Source organism: Panthera onca, chromosome C2 (assembly GCF_046562875.1).
Source record: "Panthera onca isolate mPanOnc1 chromosome C2, mPanOnc1 haplotype 2, whole genome shotgun sequence".
NCBI lineage: Eukaryota > Metazoa > Chordata > Mammalia > Carnivora > Felidae > Panthera > Panthera onca.
In genome coordinates, this window is record NC_138347.1 from 28,480,416 (window position 1) to 28,505,844 (window position 25,429).

The 25,429-nt window shown below is 35.2% G+C and overlaps 1 protein-coding gene across 2 annotated transcripts in view; it reads left to right on the forward strand.

Moving 5' to 3' along the window:
- NRIP1 (nuclear receptor interacting protein 1) overlaps positions 1 to 24,074 on the forward strand; it is a 49,092-nt gene extending 25,018 nt beyond the window's left edge. The window contains exon 2 of one of the 2 annotated variants that reach the window (XM_060640287.3): positions 16,767 to 24,074. In XM_060640287.3, coding sequence (XP_060496270.1) covers positions 17,114 to 20,581 — 3,468 coding nt within the window. In that variant the 5' untranslated portion in view covers positions 16,767 to 17,113 and the 3' untranslated portion in view covers positions 20,582 to 24,074. The remainder of the gene's footprint in view (positions 1 to 16,766) is intronic. The other variant, XM_060640288.3, reaches the window with a different exon arrangement.
- The last annotated feature ends 1,355 nt before the right edge of the window (positions 24,075 to 25,429 follow it).

Below are 25,429 nucleotides of genomic sequence, written 5' to 3' on the forward strand. Positions count from 1 at the left end.
ATCGAGTGCTTAGAAAATGCCAGATGTTCTACTAAATGTTTTACATACATATTTCATTTAAGGCAATAACTTTAGGAGGTAGACACTATGATTTCTATTTTACAGCTAAAGGTACTGAGCCCCAGGGTGGATAGGTAACTGACCAAAGTCGCTTACTGATGAATTACAGAGTCAGGAATCCACAGACTGTTCTCTGAACCACTGTGCTTGGTGGTCTTTCTAATAAAAACAAAGAGACTTAGGATAACCGAGATAAGATTTTGAAGTGGAAAAAAAAACCCAAAGTTCTAAGAGTGCTATAAGAGCATTTGTCTTACCAGATGTTTCCAAATTCACTTTTGTTCTATACTCTGTGGCAGTTTAACATACTACTAGGCAAGGCTAGAACTGAGAAGACCTGGCTTGGGTTTGGATAAGCTACTTAATTTGCAGTTTAAACAATCATTCAATTACTCTTAGCTTTAGTACCTTTTTTGTTAAAATGTGAATGAGGATAATATAATATTAACCAACCCCATGAGGAAAAACAAAGAAAATACATCTTGGTATTTCATTTAAGGAGGAGGTATGGTTTAGAGTACTGGGGGAAAAGCAGGGCCTTTGTAGTTACAGTAAACTCTGTAGGAGTCAATAGTTTGTGGCAATACACTGCTTTGGCCAGTCAGGAATTTGTGAAGAATTGCATCTTTGCAGCACCCACCACAGACTGGAGCCCTGGAACATTCATCTTCTCTTGTTTGCCCTTTGTTAGCCCCCTGTCAACAATGGAATTTAACTATCTTATCTAGACCTTAACAAGGTGATAGACTTAGTCAGTGGAATATGGCAGCTATCTTCTAGTGTTTGAAGGATAATTGAAGGATTAGCCTGGTTTTCTGAGGCCTCTAAAAGACCGGCCATCAGACTAAAAGGAGATAGATTATAGCCCAGTGCAAGGAAGAATTTTATGGGAGTGCAGTTGTGCAAATGTGGAAGGAGTTCTCTAAATAATGGCTAACCTTTACTGAGTGCCTGCTTTGTACCCAGGCACTGTGCTAAGCACTATATGAACATTGTCACATTTATCTCTCACAGAGGCTCTGTGACAAAGGTATTGGTTTTTATACATTTGTATATAAAACTTTCAAGAGTAGTTAACTTGCTCAAGGTCAAACAGTTTACCAACTATTTGGTAAGAACAGTTGGAAGAGTTAGAAATTGAACCCAGAGCTCTCTGATTCCAAAAGATACTGTGTTAGATGACAATCCATGGTCACTAGAGGTCTTCAGGAAAAAAACAAAAACAAAAGAACAAAAAAAAAATATAGACAATCAGAGTTAGCAAATAGGTTATAAAGGGGTTTAAGCATTCTGTGGGAACGATTGGTTAGGCAGATGACCTTTCGCCTCTCTTTTAAACTTTAAATTCCATGATCCAGTTGTGTTTATAGAAGCAATTTGCAAGACATACTGTTAGGAAAATGATGGCCGATGGTAGAATCATCGTAAGAAAATAGCTTTCTCTTTCTAACCATTTGCTCCTCTGCCAATTTTATACAAGTTCTATAAATTTGTTTTCCTATGATGTTTGTCACTTTACCTTTAAAAAGAAGTGATTGGTCTAGGTGAATAAAGTGTCAGGAAAAAAAAATTATAATAAATGTCAAGGAAATTTGATGAGAAAGTTCAGTATCTTTAAAAGAAATGACTAAATAGTTTTTGATTTGTTTTGTTTTTAATTAAAGAGTACTTACTTGTACATTTTAGAAAACTCAGATTTTCAAAATGTTACCCACCTACATCAAAGTTAGATATTTTTTTAGACCTACATGACTTCTTCGCTTCCTCAGACCCGGGAAACATTATTTCGATTTGATACCATGCCATGTGGCAAGAAGAGACCTAAAGCTTACCCCTTCAGCATGGCTCAGAGGAGCGAATGTCATAATTTTATATTGCCACTAACAGAAACATTGCAGGTAGGGTGAAGGGTAGAAAAGGCAGAGCAGGGACACCTGACTGCCTCAGTTGCTTAAGCATCCGACTCTTGGTTTTGGCTCAGCTCACCATCTCATGGTTTGTGAATTCAAGCCTCGCATGGGACTCTGTGCTGACATTGCAGAGCTGCTTGGGATTCTCTCCCCCCACCTTTCTCTGCCCCCCTTCTCCTCACTCTCTATCCCTTTCTCTCTCAAAACAAATAAATAAACACTTAAAAAAAGAAAGAAAAGGCATAACAATGACACACTGACTCTTCTTCCATCAGTGTTCAAGACCTGCTTGGATAATATTTGTTTTTATTGACTTGGTTTTTAGTTTTTCATGTTCAAGTCCTTAAACAACTATTTGATTATGTTTACATACTCTCATTGAGTCACTTCAAAAACAGTAGGATATTGTTTTTATTTAGCCAGACACAGTGAAAGCTCACACTTAAAGCATTTTAAGTTCACATGAAAAAGATTATCCTGAGAATAGTTTTCACCAATTTGATTTAATCTTTATCACATAATTTAAAGGGTTCAAGTTCTTTACTATATGGTGATATATGCTGCAGTGATTGGTTTTTAAAATGAGTATAGGGAAACAGTTTCTCAATTGTGGTCGATACAGTACAAAGTTATTTCATAAAGCTTTTCTTTCCCCATTTTACCATAACTATTTTTTAGGATGAATTTGATTTGTCTAGTTTGGGGGAATAAATCTTTCAATGTATTAACTTCATTGCTTAACACGTGCCCATCATATGAAAATTTAACAAAGTAATGTTTTAATGTTAAATAGATTTGATTCAGTTTTCCAAAGGATGAGTAGTTTGAGAAAGAAAAATGATAAGTTGTATGATACCAGTATTCTGAAACATTTATCCATTCTAGATATAGTCTGTGGGCATATTAGTTCTTATAAACCTTGACTGGGAAGACACTAATTAAAGGAAATTCAATGACTATGATCATTTTTTTTTATGTCAACAGATGTTGAAAATGATCTTATGAAAACTAAAATCTTCTAGATATATATGTATCTCTAAAATGTTTAAATGTTGTGTTTGTCTTTTTAAAAAATTTTTTTTTAACATTTATTTATTATTGAGAGACAGAGACAGAGCGTGAGCAGGGGAGGGGCAGAGAGAGAGAGGGAGACACAGAATCTGAAGCAGGCTCCAGGCTCCAGGCTCCAAGCTGTCAGCACAGAGCCCGACGCGGGGCTCGAACTCACAAACCGCAAGATCATGACCTGAGCCGAAGTCGGACATTTAACCAACTGAGCCACCCAGGCGCCCCTAAATGTTGTGTTTTTCTAACAGAATGCTAGTCACACTGTCTTCCAAACAGAGAAAAATATTTTATTGCTCTTTAATTTTATGAATTTTTTGTTAGTTTATATTCAGGGTGGGGGGCACAAAAAAGAGATAAATTGAATTTGAAACTAAACAATATAAATAGCTTTATCATATCATGTGAAGTCTTAAGATACCTTAGAATTTATGGTAGCTTACCCCTCATTTTACAGACTCAGTCTCTAAGAGGTTGACTTTTTTGCATGTTCCATTGGGAATGCTACCTCTGCAGGGTACTGAGATGTAAGGATGATGAAGACATAGTCCTTGCCTATCAGGAACTTACCCTCTCTTTGAGGGCCAGGCATAAACAAACCAAAATACAACATTATGATGAGATGATTGGAAGATCTACTGAGTACTGTGGAGCTCCTGAGATGAAAACTATCGTCAGCCTGTGGAGGTGAGGGAAGGTGTCCAAGGAAGGGGTGAGTCCTCAGCTGAGGCTTACAGGATAAAAGACATGCCTTAATCCTTTAGCTTGGTTGTAGGCAGTTGGGGCTTATTTTATGATTGAGAAATGCATTATATGATGATGCATTTTTCAGTCTGATATATTTCACCAAATAATGATTATAGGGACTGTGTTGGGGAAAGGGCACTGAGCAGAATGTTCTTTACTTTTTGTACATTATTGCTCCCACTCTTATGTCTTTTTCAAGTATAATGACAAGAATTTAAATGTAAAACAAATTATTCATTTTATAGAAATGCTGTCATCAAAAGCACAATAAGGACCAAAACAACAAAGCAAAATATAAACAGTAGGAAATATTTATATAAAGATTTCAGTAATTGATGTTAGAATTGAACAAACTACTAAGCATAGAAGTGATGGATATAGTATATATATGCCGTTCCACATAAATGCTATTCTATCAAAAAAAAAAAAAAAAAGATGTATATGATAGATTGAGGGTCTCATAAAGCCAGAGTGTGTAATTATTTTTTATTAAGTAATGCTAATGGAAGACAGTAGTGGTTATTTTTAATGATCTTAATTGCTCAAGTGAAAGTTGTTCTGAAATGTTTCTGTCCAGTGAGTGAGGTCAGAAAAGCCCTGACTTATGTTACTGCTGCTCTTCTTGTTTCTTTGCCAGCTCTTAGGAGCCTCTGCTAAAGCATCCTTACTACCCCCACCCCCACCTGGGTCTATGTCTGTGTCTGACTGTCAGGTGCCCTGGCAAGGGCCACATGCAGGCTGTCCCTGCTGCGTGGACTGAACACACCAGAGACTTGGACAGCAGCAATGCTGGGGCTCAAATTGGCAGCTACTGCCTATAGTTACTGAGATTATTCCTACAAACATTTGTTTACGTGTACGGATGAGCAAAAGAGAGGTCAGAGGAAAGTATGGGTGGCAATTTCTTCAATAAAAATGAAACCACTTAAAATGAATAGCCTAATGATGGATGGTATGCCAGTAGCATTATCTTCCTAGTTGAAGAACGTATTTTGATGTTACCCTTTAAATATTTAAAGACATAGAAATTCTCCAGGTACATTGTACATGTTCTTGTTTTTGTTTATTAATCCCCTGGGGTGGGACCCTGTCAGGTTTATTGACTTCTTCTCTTTACAGATATCGTCATTATGTCTGTCTTCCCAGGGATTGTGTCTGTAGTGATGTTTCTCTGCCTCAAGCTGACTAAAACCTTCAATCTGGAAAGCTTTATATTCTGGACCAGTATAAGCAAGAATGATGTCATGATGTTTTCCATTTCTGGAAAATCAAGTCAGAGTTCATGGACCATTCAAAGCAAAGTAACACTTTTACCAGGCAGCACACAAAGGAGAATGTTAATTGATTAACTGATGAATTGATTAAAAAGCGATTCCTGCAAATAGACTTTAATAGTGTATTTTATAAGGAATTCTGTTAGTTTTAAAATAAAATAAATTGTCAATAGATTTTCTGATCAACTTTTGATATACAAATTAGCGTCCACTACTAGTAATTTTTCTATACCCACAGTTTTTTTCTCCTGGTAAAGGATGGTCCACTTTTTGTGGTATTAATTTGATACATATTTCTTTCTTTTTACTTTGTTACCTAGAAACCCCAGTCTTCCTAATATAGTACAATTCTCGTACTTTCATTTAAACCTATTTAATTCTCAAAATAATTTGCAAAATGAAAATCTGGTCATTGAGAACATTTGCATGTACATATATCTTGATTGGCAAATTATATAAAGCCGTAGCAGGTGATATTTGATTTAACAAGGAAGGCTTTTCTATTATAAATTTACCCCAACAGCATGATGTATCCTTAAAAATGATGATTTCTTCACCAGAACACTTTCAGTAAGAACATTTATCACATAATTTTTGGTTCATAAATATAATTTAAAATCAATTCAATATCTTATTTGAACAGCTAAAACAAAAGCATGGTTTTGTTAGATAATTGCCCTGTTCAATAATATAATTTCATTAAGAATCACTTTTGTTGCTGTTGTTGATGACAAAACTTTCTTCTTCTATGTATAATTTAGAAACTGTCATGGAAAGCTATGGTTATATTATAAAATTTTCCTGGTTGAACCAATTTTTAGCCATTAAATCTGTGTATTTGGGAGGAAGTGGCCTAAGATATTGAGGAATACGCAATTAATTTCCATTTCAGCTGGTACAAAGACATGGAGGTGTGGGGGAACATGGGATGATTCAGGAACCTGCAACTGAAATTAATTTCAAATTGTCACATTGCAAAGATCAGTAGTAGCAAATTAATATGAAAGCATACATATACATACACACACATAAAAACTTATGATTCTGAATTACACATACACAAGTTTCTTCTCTTGTTCTGTGATCAATGCAACATTTTAGCAGAATATGCTTTATAACAAAAGGTACATGAAGATCTTGTCTTCAAAGATGGGAAATATTTTTAAAACAGAGTGTACCCTATGAGTAAATGCAGACTATCTGGTAAGTGTACTAAAAACTCCAGGAGCTTTGATCAATTGCCAGCTGTTATATCCGTTCTGTTGGTAATCTTTCTTACTGATCTGTGACCTTGACCTTGTGCTTGTATCTGTATGTCAGATCTATTTTAGGGATGGGGAGACCATAGTTGAATTTAATAGAATTTATACTCCAATCTCAAAGAATGTCCCAGTATGTATGTATATATGTATGTATGTATGTTTATGTATGTATGTATGTATGTATGTTTATAAACTATACTATAAACACTATAAACACTCAATTCCAGAAGAAAGCACCATTTTCCATTATATTTTATATTTTGATAGAGTTTGGAAAATATGCTTTTGAAAACTGATAGAAAGAACCAGTTATTTTGAACAGCTATTGAAAAAGGTTAGGAGAACCTATGCTCTCTGTTTGTTTTATACTTAAACCCCCCTTTTTTTTTCACTTTTATGTGCTACCAAAATAATTTGTTAGTGATTGTTTTGTGTTTCTTCAAAGAAGCTGTTTTTTATTCAAGAATAGTAGGAGGCAGTGAGAGACATTAATATTAATGCTAAATAAATAATTATGTATTTATCATATAATGTTTATCTTCTGGATTTTTAACAGTTGTAGTTAGAATTAATTTTTGTTAATGATATTCTAGTTTTCCGTGTTTTCAAGAAAATGCAACATAGTATCCAGGAAAATATTACATTTTTGGAATAGAAATTGTTTGGCAGTTAAGCTCTTTCTCTAGCTCCTGTGATTCGTGGGCCTTTTTTTTGCTTCAAATCTTAATTTTGATTTAAGATTAATTTTTTTAATGAATTGTAAAGGTAGAGTGAAATAGTGGCTTTTATCGAATTTGTTTCATAAACATAAGCCTTCTCATAATTCAGAACAATGAAGCTCTTTCTTTTGCTATATCAGTTATAGGAGATATTTGTTTCTGTCACCAGGACAATAATTGTCCTCTCTCTCATATGCTTTTATCTGCCACCAAGGATCCTGAATCTTTATTATTGCATTTTATTCAGTATGTAGTCATTGTGAGATCAGCAAAAGCTCCAGTTTGGATACAAGCTCATTTTTAGCTTTGAAGTAAACATCTGTTTGAAATTCTGTGGCCCCCTTAAAGAAAGTAATGAAGATAAATAATTTGGGGCGATTGGATGGGGAGGTTGTATAGCTATTACAAAATCATTTCCTTCCCCCAGAATTCACTGAAAAGACTATGACACATATTGGTCAGGACTGTTTCCACAACTTTATGATAGCATTATCAACTTTCTGGTTAACATGCTTGTCCTTGTTATCAGCTACAATTTGATAAATTACTTGGAGTCATAGAAATAAAGTTTTAGGGTTGAAGAGGTCCTCACATACACATGTCTTTATATTGAACACTTGAGTCAGGCAAACACTGGCATGTCCTAGTGAGTCTCATTTAATAGAGAATGTGAATGACACAATTTTACTCCTATGGAAGCAGCTGACAGCAAGTTAAAGCTGATGGACCTCGAAGTTAGGAGCAAATTTGGCCTTGGGCAAAAATATGTTAAGTCCCTCAGGTTGCAATGGAGAGCAATCTGGGCCGCTGTTTTACTCACACAGTGTCACTGGCTTCTGTTACCAACCTTTGAAGACTATTTACTATTTAAATTGAGAACCCCTGGGAGACGGCAAGAAGCTCTTCTGTTCTACAATGTTGAGGCCCTCAGTTGAGCAAAATGTTTTCAGATAAGTTTATTTTCTTGGCACCCATCAAATTGTACAACCACACATCTGTCTTTGCACAAAGATAATACTACAAAGAAAGTTACTGTCTCAGAATTCAAATTATATCAAAGGACATTAATATCTATTCCTTTTTTCTCAATAGATTAGAAATGCATTCTAATAAATTTCAGTCGTCCTTTCTTATCATGTCCTTATTATTCCCTGCTTGAAATGACAACAATTGAAAGTGGTTTTTTTTCCCTTAAATTTTTTTCAAAAACCAACTTTTCTTTTTTCCCTTTTCTGTCATGTATTCTGCTTCTGTTGTGGTGGTGATCAGTTTTTTAGACTGAGTTACTGAAACTAAATCTAAATTTAATAACTAGTTTCCATTTATATATAACACAGTTTTATTTATTTTTTAATTTTTTTTAATGTTTATTTTTGAGAGAGAGAGAGACAGAGTGTGATCAAGGGAGGGGCAGAGAGAGAGGGAGACACAGAACTCAAAGCAGGCTCCAGGCTCCGAGCGGTCAGTACAGAGCCCGACGCAGTGCTCAAATTCACCAACGCAAGTGAGATACTGACCTGAGCCGAAGTTGGGCGCTTTAACCGACTGAGACACCCAGATGCCCCTATATGTAAGACAATTGTAAAGTGGAATAAAACAATAGTTATGATAATCAAAAGAATAGCAAATGATATTTATAATTTTTTTAGACACAATAACTCCATTTTTCAAATGTTTACAAATACTTAGAATTCTTTTGTTTTTCCAGCTTGAGAAGTAGTTGACATATGTCACTGTAATTTTACAGCACAGTGACTTGATTTTCACATATTGTGAAATGAATACTACCATACATTTAGCTGACTTCCATCTTCTCATATAAATACAATTTTTTAAAAAAAGGAAAAAAAACTCATTATGAGAACTCTTAGGATTTACTCTCTTAACAACTTTCCTATATATCATACAGCAGTGCTAGCTCTAGTCATCATGCTGTGTGTTACATCTCAAGGACTTATTTATCTTAGAACAGGAAGTCTGTATCTTTTGACCACCTTCCTCCCATCTCCCCTCCCCGCAACTCTCTGCCTCTGGTAATGATAAGCAGTAAGTGTGATCTCTTTGAGTTTGCTGTTTTGTTTTGTTTTTGTTTTGGATTTTCCATATAAGTGATACCGTATATGGTATCTGCCTTTCTCTGTCTGACTTATTATTTCACTTAGGCACATATGAGGCACATAATGCCTCAAAGGCCATCTATGTTGTCACAAATGGTAAGATTTCCTTGTTTTTTAATGGCTGAATGATATGCCGTCATGTGTGTGTGTGTGTGTGTGTGTGTGTGTGTGTGTGTGTGTGTGTGTATTTCACAGCTACTTTGTTCATTCATCCATCCATGGACACTTAGCTTATTTCCATGTCTTGGCTTTTGTTAATAATACTGCTAGGAATAAGGGGATGCAGATATATTTTCAAATTAGTATTTTCATTGGCTTTGGATATATTCTCAGCAGTACAATTGCCAAATCGTATGATTGGTCTATTTTTAATTTTTGAGGATCCTCCATACTGTTTTCCATAGTGGCTGTACCAGTTTAAATCCCACCAAAAGTGCACAAGGACTTTTTTTCTCTGCATCCACATTAGCATTTGCTATGTCTTGTCCTTTGATGGTGGTCATTCTAACAGGCATGAGGTGATAGCCCATTGTAATTTTAATTTGCATTTCCCTAATGACTACTGATACTGAGCATATTTTCACATACCTGTTGGCTCTCTGTATATCTTCTGTGGAGAAATGTCACTTCAGGTCCTTTGCCCTTTTTAAAAATGATTTATTTGCCGTTTTTGCTATTAAGTTGTATGAGTTCTTTATATTTTTTGGTTATTAACCCTTATCAGATATATGGCTTGTAAATATCTTTTCCCATTCCATCAGTTGTCTTTTCACTCTGTCAATGATTTATTTTGCTGCGCAGAAGCTTTTTAGTTTGATGTAGTATACTTATTTTTTATTTTATTATTTGTGCTTTATTTTATTGCTAGGTGTTGTATCCCAAAACTCATTACCAAGACCCACATCAGGGAGCTTTATTCCTATGTTTTCTTCGAGGAATTTCATGATTTCAGATCATATATTTAAGTCTAATACATTTTGAGTTAATTTTGGGGAGTAGTAAAATATATGAGTCCAGTTTATTCTTTTACATGTTATCCAATTATCCCCATACCATTAATTGAAAAGGCTGTCTTTTCTCCATTCAGTATTTTTGGCTCCGTTGTCAAAATATTAGTTGATCGTATATGCTTCAGTTTATTTTGGGGTTCTTTCTTCTGTCCCATTGGCCTGTTTGTTTTTATGCTAATACAAGCTATTTTGATGAGTGTAGCTTTATAGTATAGGTTGAAATCAAAAAGTGTGATGCCTCCTGCTTTATTCTACTTTCCTAGGAGATATATATATATGTGTGTGTGTGTATATATGTGTGTGTGTGTATATATATATATATATATATATATATATATGTATGTATATTTTACTATTTGGTATCTTTTGTGGTTTCATATAAATTTTAAGAGTGTTTTTCATTCTTCTATGAAAAAATTCCATTGGAATCTTGATAGGAATGGCATTAAGTTGACGGCTTTTGGTAGCGTTGACATTTTAGCAGTATTAATTGTTCCAGTCCGTGAACACAGGATACCTTTCCATTTATTTGTGTCTTCTTCCTTTTCTTTCATGAGTGTCTTGCAGTTTTCAGAGGAGAGATCATTCACTTCCTTAGTTAAATTTATTTCTAACTATTTTGTTTGTGACGCTATTATAAATAGGATCGATTTCTTTTTCAGAAAATTCATTGCTAGTGTATAGAAATGCTGCTGATTTTTGTCGGTTAATTTTGTATCTTGCAATTTTTACTGAACTTATTGATTACATCTAACAGTTTTTTGCTTGGTTGAATCTTTAGGGTTTTCTATGTATAAAATCATTATAAATAGAGAAAGTTTTTACTTCTTCCTTTCTAATTCTGACACCTTTTATTTCTTTTTCTTGCCTAATTGCTCTACCTAGGACTAATACCATTTTAATAGGAGTGGTGAGATTGGACATCCTTGCCTTGCTCCTGATCTCAAAGCAAAAACTTTTAACTTTTCACCATTGAGTGTGCTGTTAGCTGTGGGTTTGTCATATAATGGCCTTTACTATGTTGAGATGTTTCTTCTATGCCTATTTTTAATGAGTAGATGTTGAATTTTGTCAAATGCTTTTTCTGCATCCAGTGAGATGGTCATGATAATTTCATTCCATTAATGTGATGTATCACATTGATTGATTTGCTGGTGTTGAACCACCCATGCATCTCTGGGATTAGTCCCATTTGATCATGGTGAATGATTCTTTTAATATGCTGCCGAATTTGGTTTACTAGTATCTTACTGAAAATTTTTGTATCTATACTCATCATATATAATTCATCATTGTAGTCTTTTTTTGTTTGTTTGTCTGGTAGTGACCTTTTTCTGGTTTTGGTATCAGGGTAATGCTGACCTCATAAAATGAGTTTGGCAGTGTTCCCTCATCTTTGACTTTTTGGAAGGGTTTGATAAGGATTGGTGTTAATTTTTCAAATGTTCCGTGAAATTCTGGTCCTGGGCTTTTCTTCATTGGGAGATATTTTAGCACTAATTTGATTGCCGTACTAGTAATTGGTCTATTCAGATTTTCTATTTTTTTCCTGATTCAGTCTTTGGAAGTTGTATGTTTCTAGGAATATTTCCATTTCTTATAGGTTGTCAAGTTTGTTGGGAGTATAGTTGTTCATAGTAACCTCTTATGATCATTTTCATTTCTGTGGTATCGGTATTGGTAGTATTTCCTTTTTCAGTTACAGTTTTGTTGACTTGGTTAAAAAATAACTTTCAGTTTATAATAGGGGATTCACTGTAATCTTGACTTTTTAAAGAAGCTCCAGAACCCTTATCTGAAATGTTACTTTTTCTTTCTTGTTCTGTGAAAGTAAGTGTTGAGTGCTATGTATTAGAACTTTTCATAGGCCACTGGTTTGGAAAGCCTAATCTTACACATTTGGATAAAATGTTTGGTGTTACATCCTCCTGATAAATTTTTCTTGGATTTTGTTTCCTTTCAACTTTTAAAACTTTTTTTCAAGGACTCACCTTAGAGAACACCAAGAATTTTCTGAATTATTTACCTCAGTTTGTATTAATAAAAGGTTCAATAATTAGGACTTTGGAATCTTCTTAAAACTTCGATATTTTTCTTCTAATCCTTAGTGAAACATCTTAATATTTTTCTTAGCCTTTTGTATAAAAAGCATCCCTAAAATAATCTACAGTGGAATTTTGGTAACGTTATCCAATAGGAGTTATTCTTGAATGTCACGGATAAGTAGACTTTCAGTTAATTTTACATTTTGAGGAACCAGAGCCAAAAATTGAAATGCTTATTAAAGTGGCATTGGAGAAATACCTTTAAATTCAGCAAACTGGTATTACTTGCTAATGCAAAATAAATTAGAAGAGATTTCACAGAAACAATTGGAAGTCATGAAGTGTTCACTAGACATAATTTAACCACCATACAAAGTAACTTCATGGATGTTTAGTCATTGAAATGTGTTTTTAATGGAGAGTTTAATGACAAGTAAGATACTGTATCCTTTCCTTAAAAACAGCTGGAGGAAGACCTTTCTCATTATTTATGTGTTGTCAACCAAAAGTAGTCCCACATATAAGAATTCTATTAGATTCATCCTTCATTTATCCAAATAAAATTTTATTTTGCCATTTTCAAAAGTGGTTAAAAATTCAGATTTTCCCTTTGCTTAATAAGCCATTTCCAAATAGAAAGTACAAAACACATTTCAATGAAATTAGTTTAACTTCCTCAAAGATCAATATGATACCCATTTGGGAATGGTTAATGTGCAAATTATTTACAACTATCTTATTGATTAAAACTCTAAATAAAAAAAGTTAGACTTCAACATAATTTCATATTTTTCAGGTACTTAAAAATGTAGCTTTTAAAAAATACTCTCTGAATTCAAGCATTTTACTAGATATTTAAATAAACTAGTCTGTGTGTTGAAGCTTGGATCTTTCTCCAAATCTGTGCATATGGTCAAGATTCCATGGAATTCTTTCACAGTTTAGTTTGATTTTATTGTTTTTTTAAATCTAGCAATTTTTTTTAACTGTAGGCTAGTTAGAGCAGTGAAAAGTCAATTTTATGAAATTTAAAAGGTTTTTATTCTTACAAACAATTTTAAATTAATAAAAGGAAGATTCAGTTTATAATTTTAACATTGTGAAGTAGTTTTACATGAATTTTATTAAATTGCCATGAAATACATTAATCCTTGATATACTCTCAGGCAGCATTCTTTGAAACATGTAATGTTAGTTTTTTAGTTGTTTTTTTTTTAATGTTTTATTTATTTTTTTGAGAGAAAGAAATAGCAAGCAGGGAGGGGCAGAGAGAGAGAGAGGGAGATAGAATCAGCAGGCTCCACGGTGTCAGCGCAGAGCCTATCATGGGACTCGAACCCACAAACCATGAGATTATTACCTGAGCTGAAACCAAGAGTCAGATGCTTAACCCACTGAGCCACCCAGGCACCACAAATCTGGTTTTAGATTTTGAAGCCTTTTTTTTTTTTTTTTTTTTTTAATATTTCTAAGTAGTAGCAAGGATTATATGACTTTTATTTGTTCTTAAAGTTTTAATGAATGTATTTTTAATAGGAAAGAACAGTGTTATATTGCTATTACTATATATGTCTAATAGAACCTTTTATAAATCAAAGATACATTATTGGAACTTTAGTGATCTTAATTTTCCTATATCTATGTATATTTTTCCATTTTCTGATCTTGAGAATTGATTCATTATTTCCAGTTGTGCCAAATAAAGACTAAATAATAAGCCAAGGGAAAATAATAGAAGTGCCTAGAAGGATGATGCAATAATGAAATAAGTCATCCCTGTATCATCTTCAGTTTCCTTATTGCATAGCCCATTAATTCTGTATCATTTCTCATGAATGTTTCAGAAGAAAAGTCTGGAGACACTGTCTTTGTAGTCTTCTTCTTCTGTTTTAAGTTTTTAGGAAACACAATAGAGAATTCAGTATTTTTCCTTCCCATCTATAATGTGAAAGAGAAGAAAGTTGGCATAGGAAGATGCTTCAATTAGATGAATCAGAGGATGGCTGCAAAGAGAATGATAGTTGTACTCTAGACATGAATGATGATGGTGACATTGAGTGCACAGGCAACATCACGGACTGTTGTCTTCAGAGGACAAAATCCTAAATGAATTTTCTCAGACTCAAGAATTGATGAGTGAACAGTATAGTTCAACAGTATGGTTCTCATTTTCCCAGGTTTATTGAAACATAATTGACATGTAACATTGTGAAGGTTTAAGGTGTACAACATGATGATTTGATATGCACATATATTGCAAAATGATTATCATAGTAAAGTTAGTTAATACATCTGTCACCTCACATTGTTCCCATAGCAGTATATTTCTAAAGACAAAAAGGAAATAGGCTACTTCCGTCTACTCAGCTATTCAATAAGAAGGACTTCATCACTCAGTATTTCGTGACAAGAACCTCAACTGCCCTGTTTTGCTCAAAGGATGCATGGCAGTACTCTTTCTTCTCTTATCATGTTGGCACACCAAAATTTATTTGAAATGGTTCATAAGTGGACAGTTATTGAAGGCTGGTATGTAAGAAAAGAGATTAGAAGAAAATAGATGACGTGGAAATGAGGTAATCCATTGATTAATCGTTGTAATTGGCATTAGAAAATCTAAAAATAAAATACATATTTTGCAGTTTATGGAACAAGGAAGATGTCTGTCCTCTCTTCAGCATAATTATGAGCTACCGAAGTTTTCCAAAGTAACACATTTTGATTTATACAGGTACAGAGAGCAGACCCAGAAGTGATAACGCCCGCCTCTTAGACATGTATTTGCAATCTGGAATTGATGTTTACAAGATATTTCCAAGTTCATGCATGACAGTTAACAAGCTGTCAGTTGCCCATATGGATATGTTGTCTTTCAAAACCAGGAAGATACGGAATTAAGAATGGGTTGGCTATGTGTAAATTCTTATTTAAAATTATAATGGATTTGTTTTTTATTATCTCTTCGTTCTTGCTTTGTTATTTATAAATTGACTTAAATATTAATAAAATGTAACGATTTCTCCTGCTTCAGTTATTGAAAGGAAAGAAAAGGAAGTTTTCTGAAGATATTTGGCTCACTGGATTCCCTGAAGAGTTTTTAATAGCAGAGTCTGAGTGAATTCAGGCCTCAAGTAGTCTCAGAGTTCCTAATTTCTTCAGCATTTCATTTTTTGCTAGAATGATGGTAGGTGTTGTGGCTGAGTGCCGCCTGAAGCAGTGTCATAGGAAATACAATCTTTCATTTACAGAGTCATCTTATTAAAAAGCAGGTTTCTCTAAGAAGTTCTTTCCTCACCGTTTCATGTAATGGTGCTATTTGTAGAATTTCTTTCCAAAGAAATTAATGAAAAACAACCACGTTGACTTAGAATTTTCTGGAAGAAGTCAATTATCTTCCCTTCAAATCTATTCTAAATTCATTTCCTGCCCATTTTTCAACAGGATGCTGTGATAGCCTATTGTATACACATAGTTATACATCTTAGAGTAACCACATTTTCTAAACTAAAAGTAGGTACAAGTACCTTAACACGTTTTTCTAAATTAATGATTTTTATTTTAAAATCTTACAAAATTGTGTCAAATCACATACAGTATTTTAATTTATTTATACTCAGTAATAGCAAAGCCACACAAAAAGAGATAGCATGCGTGGGGAGAAAAGTACTTTATATTAGGAACATCCTAGGAACTTGGGAGTTACAGGTTCACCCACAACCTATGTTCTGCCTGTGCTCAGAATGGACCTCACATTAAAATTTCTACATAAAGCAAACGAGTAAAGATTTCAAAACAAACATTAAACCTCGGATACACTTGATGAGCATCTAGAGAATCCATCTCTTCTGTTTTTAATAAGTCATGGTAAAAATTACGGGTGAATAAGTTTGTGATTACACTTAAATGTTTATGAATATGACTAAGACTGTCATAGTTTGCATAGGCCCACAAAATACTTGTATTTGTTAGTGCTTCCATTTCTTTGAAAACAGAAGATCTACAGATCACTTGTGGAATGTGTGATGTTTCAAGGATGATGTCAGAAGTGCATCTCTTTTCAGTCCTCACCTCCACATCCAGCTTATCAGAGGGGTTCATGTCATGTTTGTCTCTTTTCTTGTTTTCTCCTGGACTGCTGCTTTTGTTCCTTCATAAGCTCCCAGGCACGTCAGAGAGCAAATTCTGGCTCCCTTACTATAAAAGAGACTTAGCTTCATATTACTTTGCAGAAAAGTGCTCATGAAAATTCAGAAACTTTGTGCTCTTCGGAAGACAGTCCTGTAACACCTAAGTGCTTTCTCTAAATGATCTGATCATTTTAACAATATGGATTAATTTATAGGCTTTCCAGTGGAGATTTCCGATCTAATAGGAATGGCAAAATATATTACTAAAGAAGTGACTGTAACTCATACATATGTATGTGTATTATGTTTATGTACACACATACATATATGCAGAAACTTACACATATTTGATTGTTTTGCTTATAGGTATCATAGCATAATTCTAGCTCTGTCCCTTCCTAACTTTTTTATGTATTTATTTATTTTTTAGAGCACTGATATTTGCATTTAATTGGAAGCAAGATGAAGAAGGAGCAGTGCATTCACTAAGGAGTCTGTCTGCTTGCTTCTGTAGACCTACGTATTAAGGAATTCTTCTGCTTCTTCTTGCTTAGGAGTTGATCTGCTCTGTGGTCCTACTGCTTTGGAGTTTGCCTGCTTTTTTTCTTGTCATTGCCAAAAGAAATCCTGGTTGGAGTGAAACAGTGCATCTCTGTCTAATTACCATGGAAGGTGATAAACTGACGCCCACTTATTAAAGTTACATCTCACTCCCCCACAGAAAACCATTCTTCAGCGTGACTAGAAACCAAGCCCTTGTGAACACTTCTATTGAACATGACTCATGGAGAAGAGCTTGGCTCTGATGTGCACCAGGATTCTATTGTTTTAACTTACCTAGAAGGATTACTAATGCATCAGGCAGCAGAGGGATCAGGGACTGCCGTTGACAAAAAGTCTGCTGGGCATAATGAAGATGATCAGAACTTTAACATTTCTGGCAGTGCATTTCCCACCTGTCAAAGTAATGGGCCCGTTCTCAATACACATTCACATCAGGGATCTGGCATGTTGCATCTCAAAAAAGCCAGGCTCTTGCAGTCTTCTGAGGACTGGAACGCAGCGAAGCGGAAGAGGCTGTCTGATTCCATCGTAAATTTAAACGTAAAGAAGGAAGCTTTGCTAGCTGGCATGGTTGACAATGTGCCTAAAGGCAAACAAGATAGCACATTACTGGCCTCTTTGCTTCAGTCATTCAGCTCTAGGCTGCAGACCGTTGCTCTGTCGCAACAAATTAGGCAGAGCCTCAAGGAGCAAGGATATGCCCTCAGTCATGACTCCTTAAAAGTGGAAAAAGATTTAAGGTGCTACGGTGTTGCGTCAAGTCACTTAAAAACTTTGTTGAAGAAAAGTAAAGCTAAAGATCAAAAGCCTGATACCAGTCTTCCTGACGTAACTAAGAACCTCATCAGAGATCGGTTCCCAGAGTCACCGCATCGTGTTGGACAAAGTGGGACAAAGGTCATGAGCGAACCCTTGTCGTGTGCTGCAAGATTGCAGGCGGTTGCAAGCATGGTGGAAAAAAGGGCTAGTCCTGCCACTTCCCCCAAACCTAGTGTTGCTTGCAGCCAGTTAGCATTACTCCTTTCGAGTGAAGCCCATTTGCAGCAGTATTCTCGAGAACATGCTTTAAAAACACAAAACGCCAGTCAGGCGGCGAGTGAGAGACTTGCTGCGATGGCCAGATTGCAGGAAAATGGCCAGAAGGATGTTGGCAGTTTCCAGCTCTCAAAAGGAATGTCAAGCCATCTCAATGGTCAGGCAAGAACATCATCAAGCAAACTAATGGCTAGCAAGAATGCCACGTTTCAGAATCCAGTGGGTGTTCCCTCTTCCCCCAAAAATGCAGGCTATAAGAACTCACTGGAAAGAAACAGTATAAAACAAGCTGCTAGTAATAGTTTGCTTTTACATCTTCTTAAAAGCCAGACCATACCAAAGCCAATGAACGGACATAATCATAGTGAGAGAGGAAGCATTTTTGAGGATAGCAGTACACCTACAACCATTGATGAGTACTCAGATAACAATCCTAGTTTTACAGATGATAGCAGTGGCGATGAAAGTTCTTATTCCAACTGTGTTCCCATAGACTTGTCCTGCAAACATCGAATTGAGAAACCAGAACCCGACCAGCCTGTTTCTCTAGATAATTTAACTCAGTCCTTGCTAAACACTTGGGATCCCAAAGTCCCCAGTGTCGATCTCAAAGAAGATCAAGATACCTCAAAGAATTCCAAGCTAAATTCGCACCAGAAAGTAACACTTCTTCAATTGCTCCTTGGCCATAAGAATGAAGAAAGCGTCGAAAGAAACAGCAGTCCTCAGGAAGTACACAGTGATGTGACGAAGTTCGGTTCACAGAATTACACGAGGACTTCTGTAATAGAAAGCCCCAGTACAAACAGGACTACCCCAGTGAGCACTCCTCCATTACTGGGATCCTCAAAAGCAGAGTCTCCCATCAACCTTTCCCAACACTCTCTGGTCATCAAATGGAACTCCCCACCATATGCCTGCAGCTCTCAACCTGAAAAGCCAGCAAATACTGCATCTAACCACTTGATGGACCTTACGAAAAGCAAAGAATCGCAAGGAGAGAAACCAGTCCAAAATGAAGGTGCACAAAACTCTGCAACTTTCAGTGCCAGTAAACTGTTACAAAATTTAGCTCAGTGTGGAATGCAGTCTTCCGCAGCAGGAGACGAGCAGAGACCTAGTAAGCAGCTGCTAAGTGTAAACACAGATAAACCTGTAGGCATGGTTGACAGATTAAATAGTCCTCTGCTCTCAAATAAAACAAATGCAGTTGAAGAAAATAAGGCATTTAGCAGTCCAGCAACAGGTCCCGAATCAGGACTTTCTGGTTCTGAAATAGAAAATCTGCTTGAAAGGCGCACTGTCCTCCAGTTGCTCCTGGGAAACCCCAACAAAGGGAAGAGTGAAAAGAAAGAGAAAATTCCTTTAAGAGATGAAAGCACTCAGGAACACACAGATAGAGCTTTAAATGAACAAATACTGATGGTAAAAATAAAATCTGAGCCTTGCGATGACTTACATATTCATAACACAAATGTGCACTTGAGCCACGACGCCAAGGGTGCCCCGTTCTTAGGTATGGCTCCTCCCGTGCAGAGAAGCACAGCTGCCTTACCAGTGCCCGAGGACTTTAAATCGGAGCCCGTTTCACCTCAGGATTTTTCTTTCTCAAAGAATGGTCTGTTAAGTCGATTGCTAAGACAGAACCAAGAGAGTTACCTGGCAGATGATCTGGACAATAGTCACAGAAATAGTGAACTGACACTTCTAGAATCAAAGAATCTTTGCATGGTTCCTAAGAAAAGGAAGCTTTACACGGAGCCTTTAGAAAATCCGTTTAAAAAGATGAAAAATAATATAGTCGATGCTGCAAACAGTCACAGTGCTTCAGAAGTGTTGTATGGGTCCTTGCTTAACCAGCAAGAGCTGAAATTTAACAAAAGTGATCTTGAATTTAAATATCCTGCCAGCCATGGTTCAGCCAGCGATGGTGAACATAGGAGTTGGGCCAGAGAGAGCAAAAGCTTCAATGTTCTGAAACAGCTGCTTCTCTCAGAAAACTGTGTAAGAGATTTGTCCCAGCCCAGGAGTAACTCTGTTGTCGAGAGTAAAAAGAAAGGACACAAAAATACTGTGACCAACAGCAAGCCTGAATTCAGCATTTCTTCTTTAAATGGACTGATGTACAGCTCCCCTCAGCCGAGCAGTTGCATGGATAGCAGGACATTTCCATACCCAGGGGGAGTAAAAACTCCCATGAGCCCTTCTTTTCCCGAGCACATGGGCTGTGCAGGGTCTAGACCAGAATCTGGGCTTTCGAATGGGTGTTCCATGACCAGTGAGAAGGGACCCATTAAGTGGGTTATCACAGATGCAGATAAGAATGAGTATGAAAAAGACTGTCCCAGACTGACCAAAACTAACCCAATACTGTATTACATGCTTCAGAAGGGAGGCAGTTCTGTTACCAGTCGAGAAACACAGGACAAGGACATTTGGAGGGAGCCCTCATCTGCTGAAAGCGTCTCACAGGTTACAATCAAAGAAGAGTTACTTCCTGCTGCAGAAACTAAAGCTTCTTTCTTTAATCTCAGAAGCCCTTACAATAGCCATATGGGAAGTAATGCCTCTCGCCCACACAGCGCAAATGGAGAAGTTTATGGACTTCTGGGAAACGTGCTAACAATAAAAAAAGAATCAGAATAAAATGTACCTGCCATCCAGCTTTGGATCTTTTTAAAACTAATTAGTGTGAACTTGAGATCTGTATAAATAAGAGCATGATTTGAGAAAAGCATGGTATAATTGAAACTTTTTTCATTTTGAAAAGTATTGGTTACTGGTGATGTTTAAATATGCATACTACTTTTTGCTTTACGTTAGATGCCATGAGGAAACTACTGAACTAGCAATTGGTTGTTTAACACTCTGTATGCATCAGACAACAACTGTGAGTAGCCTATGAATGAAATTCTTTTATAATCACAAATAATAGGCATAAATGAAAATGTAAATCTCCATCCATAGTGGATTAATGCATTTTACTGCCTTTATTAGGGTACTTTATTTTGCTTTGCAGAAGTCAGTCTACATAACACATGTGTTTTTAAGTCCAAATTGTTAAATAACTCTTTAAATGTTAATTATTGAATAAAAAAACCTAATTCACTTCTCATTATCCGATTCAAAAATAAAATAGAAAAAATATGCTTACATTTTTCACTTTTGCTAAAAAAAAATTATTTTTAACTCTTGGAAGGGGTTTTGTGGTTCCCAATGTGTCTACCCCACCCCAGTCCTTTTCAATACCTAATTCTTTAAACCTTGTACTACTTAGTAAAAATTGATTACAACTGATGGAAGTTTGATAGATCCTTAAAAACAAAAAAAAAAGGCAGATTTCCATTTTTGTATTTTAACTACTTTACTAAATTAATATTCCTCCTTTTACAGAATTAGGAAGTTAACATTTATCTTCAGGTGGTTTCCTGAATAGTTGAATATTTAAGAAGTTGTTTTTAACAGAAGCAAAATGGCTTTTCTTTGGACAATTTTCACCATCTCTTGTAAAACTTACTTCTCACCATTTCTGTGGTACCTGTGAGTCTTATGACCAGGGTTTCTTAAAAGCTGGACTCAGACCACCTGCATTCGAATCATCTGGAGCACTTGTTTTAAAATGCAGATTCCTAGACGGCATCTCAGATCTACAGAACAGCAATCTGTGCTAAGTGGACCTGGGAATCTCCCATCTGCATCTTAACACACTCCCCAGATGTTTCTTCTGCATGTTGAAGTTTGAGAACCATTGCTTATGACTTTTCTCAGAACACAGGATTGTAAAAAAAACAAAAAACCAAAAAAAAAAAAAAAAAAACCCTATTTGATGCCTATATTTTCCCCAGTACAGTTATACATCAACCCAAAATTTGCAATATTGTAGTTCATATATAACCGTTATGTCTTTGGAAATCGGGTTCAGAATACTTTTTATGACAAAAAAAAATTGGGTGGAGGGGACAACTTTCATATCTGGCTCAACATCTCAGGAAAATCTGTGATTATTTATGTGTTCTAATGAGTAACATCTACTTAATTAGCCTTAGGGATGGAATAACAGGGCCACTTACCAAACTCAGGTGATTCCAGGATGGTTTGGACACTTCTCCTGAATACATCCTTAATTTCTATTAAAATCATTGTCCTAAGAACGTTGCTGACAAAGGTGAAAATACTTACTTCAAACCCACGAATGGCACTAAACTCAGATTGACTAACAGAAAAGTAGAAAAGGCATGGCGTGACAGGAGTTGTACACAACCACTCCATTGGATCTATTATTTTAAAATAGTAATTAAAAGTAAACACGGGTGTTATCTTGGAAGAACTTACTATTGAGCCACATGGGGTTTTGATCTTGAAACGAATCCATATGTTTAAGTGCAGTTTTTACAGTCCACCATTCATTCACTAGATATTTTTGTTTTTAAAAGTGAACCAGGTTTGCAACTGACCTATCAAAAAATCATTACATAATCAACTATTAATTAGAAGGATATCTATTTGAAGTTGTTCTACTTGAAGTTGTTTCTAAGATTTTTATATTAAAAATGGGCGTTATTTCCTAATATGATCCAAAACCCTAAGTGATTATTTTTTCTCAAAATGATTTGTAAATAGGTACTGGATATATTATAAAACAGTAGTCAAGAGTGAATATTATGCTACATCATGGAGAGATGAAGGCATATGCTTATTCTGAAATGGAAATTCCACTGGCCAGTGAATATATTCTACTCCATCCCATATTTACTCTGTGACAATCTTGTGACAATATAAATGAGCTTTTAAGCAAGTCATTTTTTTCCTGCCATTATGAAAAGTCTGGAGCCTTAGAGGTAGGTTAGAAAAATTGTTGGTATTCCCTTTTGATTAGGGGAAAAGAGGCTTTTACAAAGGAGTGAAATTTAGGTCAAGGAAAAGGACATCAAGGGCCAGCATTGCTACATTTTTGTTTGTTTCTTTGGTTGGTTGGTTTTGTTATCATTATTAACAGTTAAAGGGATGAGGGTATATAATACGTAGGTAAACATGACCACAAGAATGATGTTCTGATGTACTGGAGAATGTCCCCAATTTGAGTTTAGGGTGATTTTAAAGAAGAGTGGTGAGAAAGGGCATACATCCATATCCACTTTGTTTATGCATATGTAGATATAAGGATGCACATACACACGTTTTCAAGGACTATTTTAGATATCTAGACAATTTCTTCTTAATGAAGTCATTTGTGAAAGGGTACTACAGCTCTCATTGGCATCAGTAAGGTAGCATTACCTGTTTATTCTCTGGTACATCTTACAGAAGAGTAAACTGGTGAGAATATATATTTTATATATATATATATATATATATATATAATATGTATATATATATATATTGACTTGTTACATGAAGATGTTAAAATCAGTTTTTAAAGGTGATGTAAATAGTGATTTCCTTAATGAAAAATACATATTTTGTATTGTTCTAATGCAACAGAAAAGCCTTTTAATCTCTTTGGTTTCTGTATATTCCATGTATAAGTGTAAATATAATCAGACAGGCTTAAAAATTGTGCATGTGTGTATACAGTTGCAAGTCTGGACAAATGTATAGAATAAACCCTTTATTTAAGTTGTGATTACCTGCTGCATGAAAAGTGCATGGGGGACCCTGTGCGTCTGTGCATTTGGCAAAATGTCTTAACAAGTCAGATCAGATGTCCGTCCCAACAGGACAGTATTCCATTTCCGGACATGACTTCTGTGGTTTAAGCTTTGTGAAAGAATGTGCTTTGAATCCAAGGGTCTTAAAACTTTTTAAAATCAAGTCAACCACTTTTCAACATAAAGAGTTCAGACAACTACTTTCATGAATTTTTTAATCCCATTGGAAATGTAACATTATACCAAGAGTGTTCCAGTATACTGGAATACAGGCACATTACCATTCATGATATGAATTCTGGGGTTTACACAACCAATTTTGATGCAATCTGCTTAGTAATATAATTTGTCATTTTTATTAGAAATTTAATTTCTTCATGTGATGTCATGAAACTGTACATACTGCAGTGTGAATTTTTTGTTTTGTTTTTTAATCTTTTAGTGTTTACTTCCTGCAGTGAATTTGAATAAATGAGAAAAAATGCATTGTCTTTGGTTTGAAATGACTGTTATTTTGTGGGCTTTCTCTGGTGTTTAGGTTTTCCATAAATATAAAAGTCTCTGGTTATGAAAATAGCAAGTCTTCAAGGATGCTTTGCCCTTCTCAGAAAAATTAAGGCGGGGGTGGGGGGTGGGGGGAGGGGTGCGGCGAAGAAGAAGGTGGCCAGCAACTTAGTGTATCTAGAAGCAGAACAATTAAAGCATCTCTCAAAAAGATAGTCAGCCTACCTGTCCTCAATTCTGTTATTTGGTGTATAACTGAATGAGCACTGTAGATTTTAAAAGGGAGAACGAATTTGTACAATGTTAAAAAATAAAGACTTGATGAATATTTGTTTTAAATTAAGATTTTATTAGAAGGTTTTTATCCAGTTTTCAATGAGTGTTATGTTTATTTTAAAATTAAAATGGTCTTCAGTCACATTCCAAAAATGAATGTATATGTGTGTACACATGCATATATATATATATATATATATATATATATATATATAGGTAATGAGCAATTGACAATGATAAGTGAAATACATATGTAATAAATAATAGAGACCAATTTTTTTTACGGAAAAAAAACAATTTTTGTGAACTGACAGCCTGGGAACTTTTATTTTACAAATATGTTATTAATGATAATTTAGGAAGAAGGCATTTTCCCAAAATGAGTTTATATTTTCTGTCACTAAAATAAGTCTATTACAATAGTGAAAATTTTGCAGGTACTCTCCTAACAGGTTTATAAACCTTGTCTAAAACATAACCGAGTAGCAGAAATACATTCAACTCTTCTACATTATTAAAATACTGAAAAAGTTAACACTTTGCTACAACATACAGACACCACACCTTTAGAGTCAGAGATGTGCAACCATGTTTTGTTTGATCTATTGATTTATATTGTGAAAATACATAACAGGTGCACAGAGTAATTGCCTAGTAAGGGATTTTTTTTAAGTTTACCTATTTATTTATTTACATAGTCTCTAAGCCCAATGTGAGGCTTGAACCCATTACCCCGAGATCAAGAGTTGCATATTCTTCTGACTGAGCCAGCCAGGCACCTCAAGGGATTTTTAAGAAGAGAACCAGTTAGGTCTTGACTACAAGATAGTGCCAGTGATTTAAATGTGGAGAGTCTTTAATAATCAAAGTTTTTTCTACTACTGGTATCTCTAAACTGTGACCTATTTGGTTATTAAAAATGGATTTTAAATATTTGTTATTAAGCATGTCACTTTTTGTTTATTCCATGAAACTTAGAGGAGTATCTGACACCGGCACCTTGTAGGGTTGGTGGAGGAATCTATTGGTATTATTTAGCATTATCTTCTTTCTACATTTCTCTAAA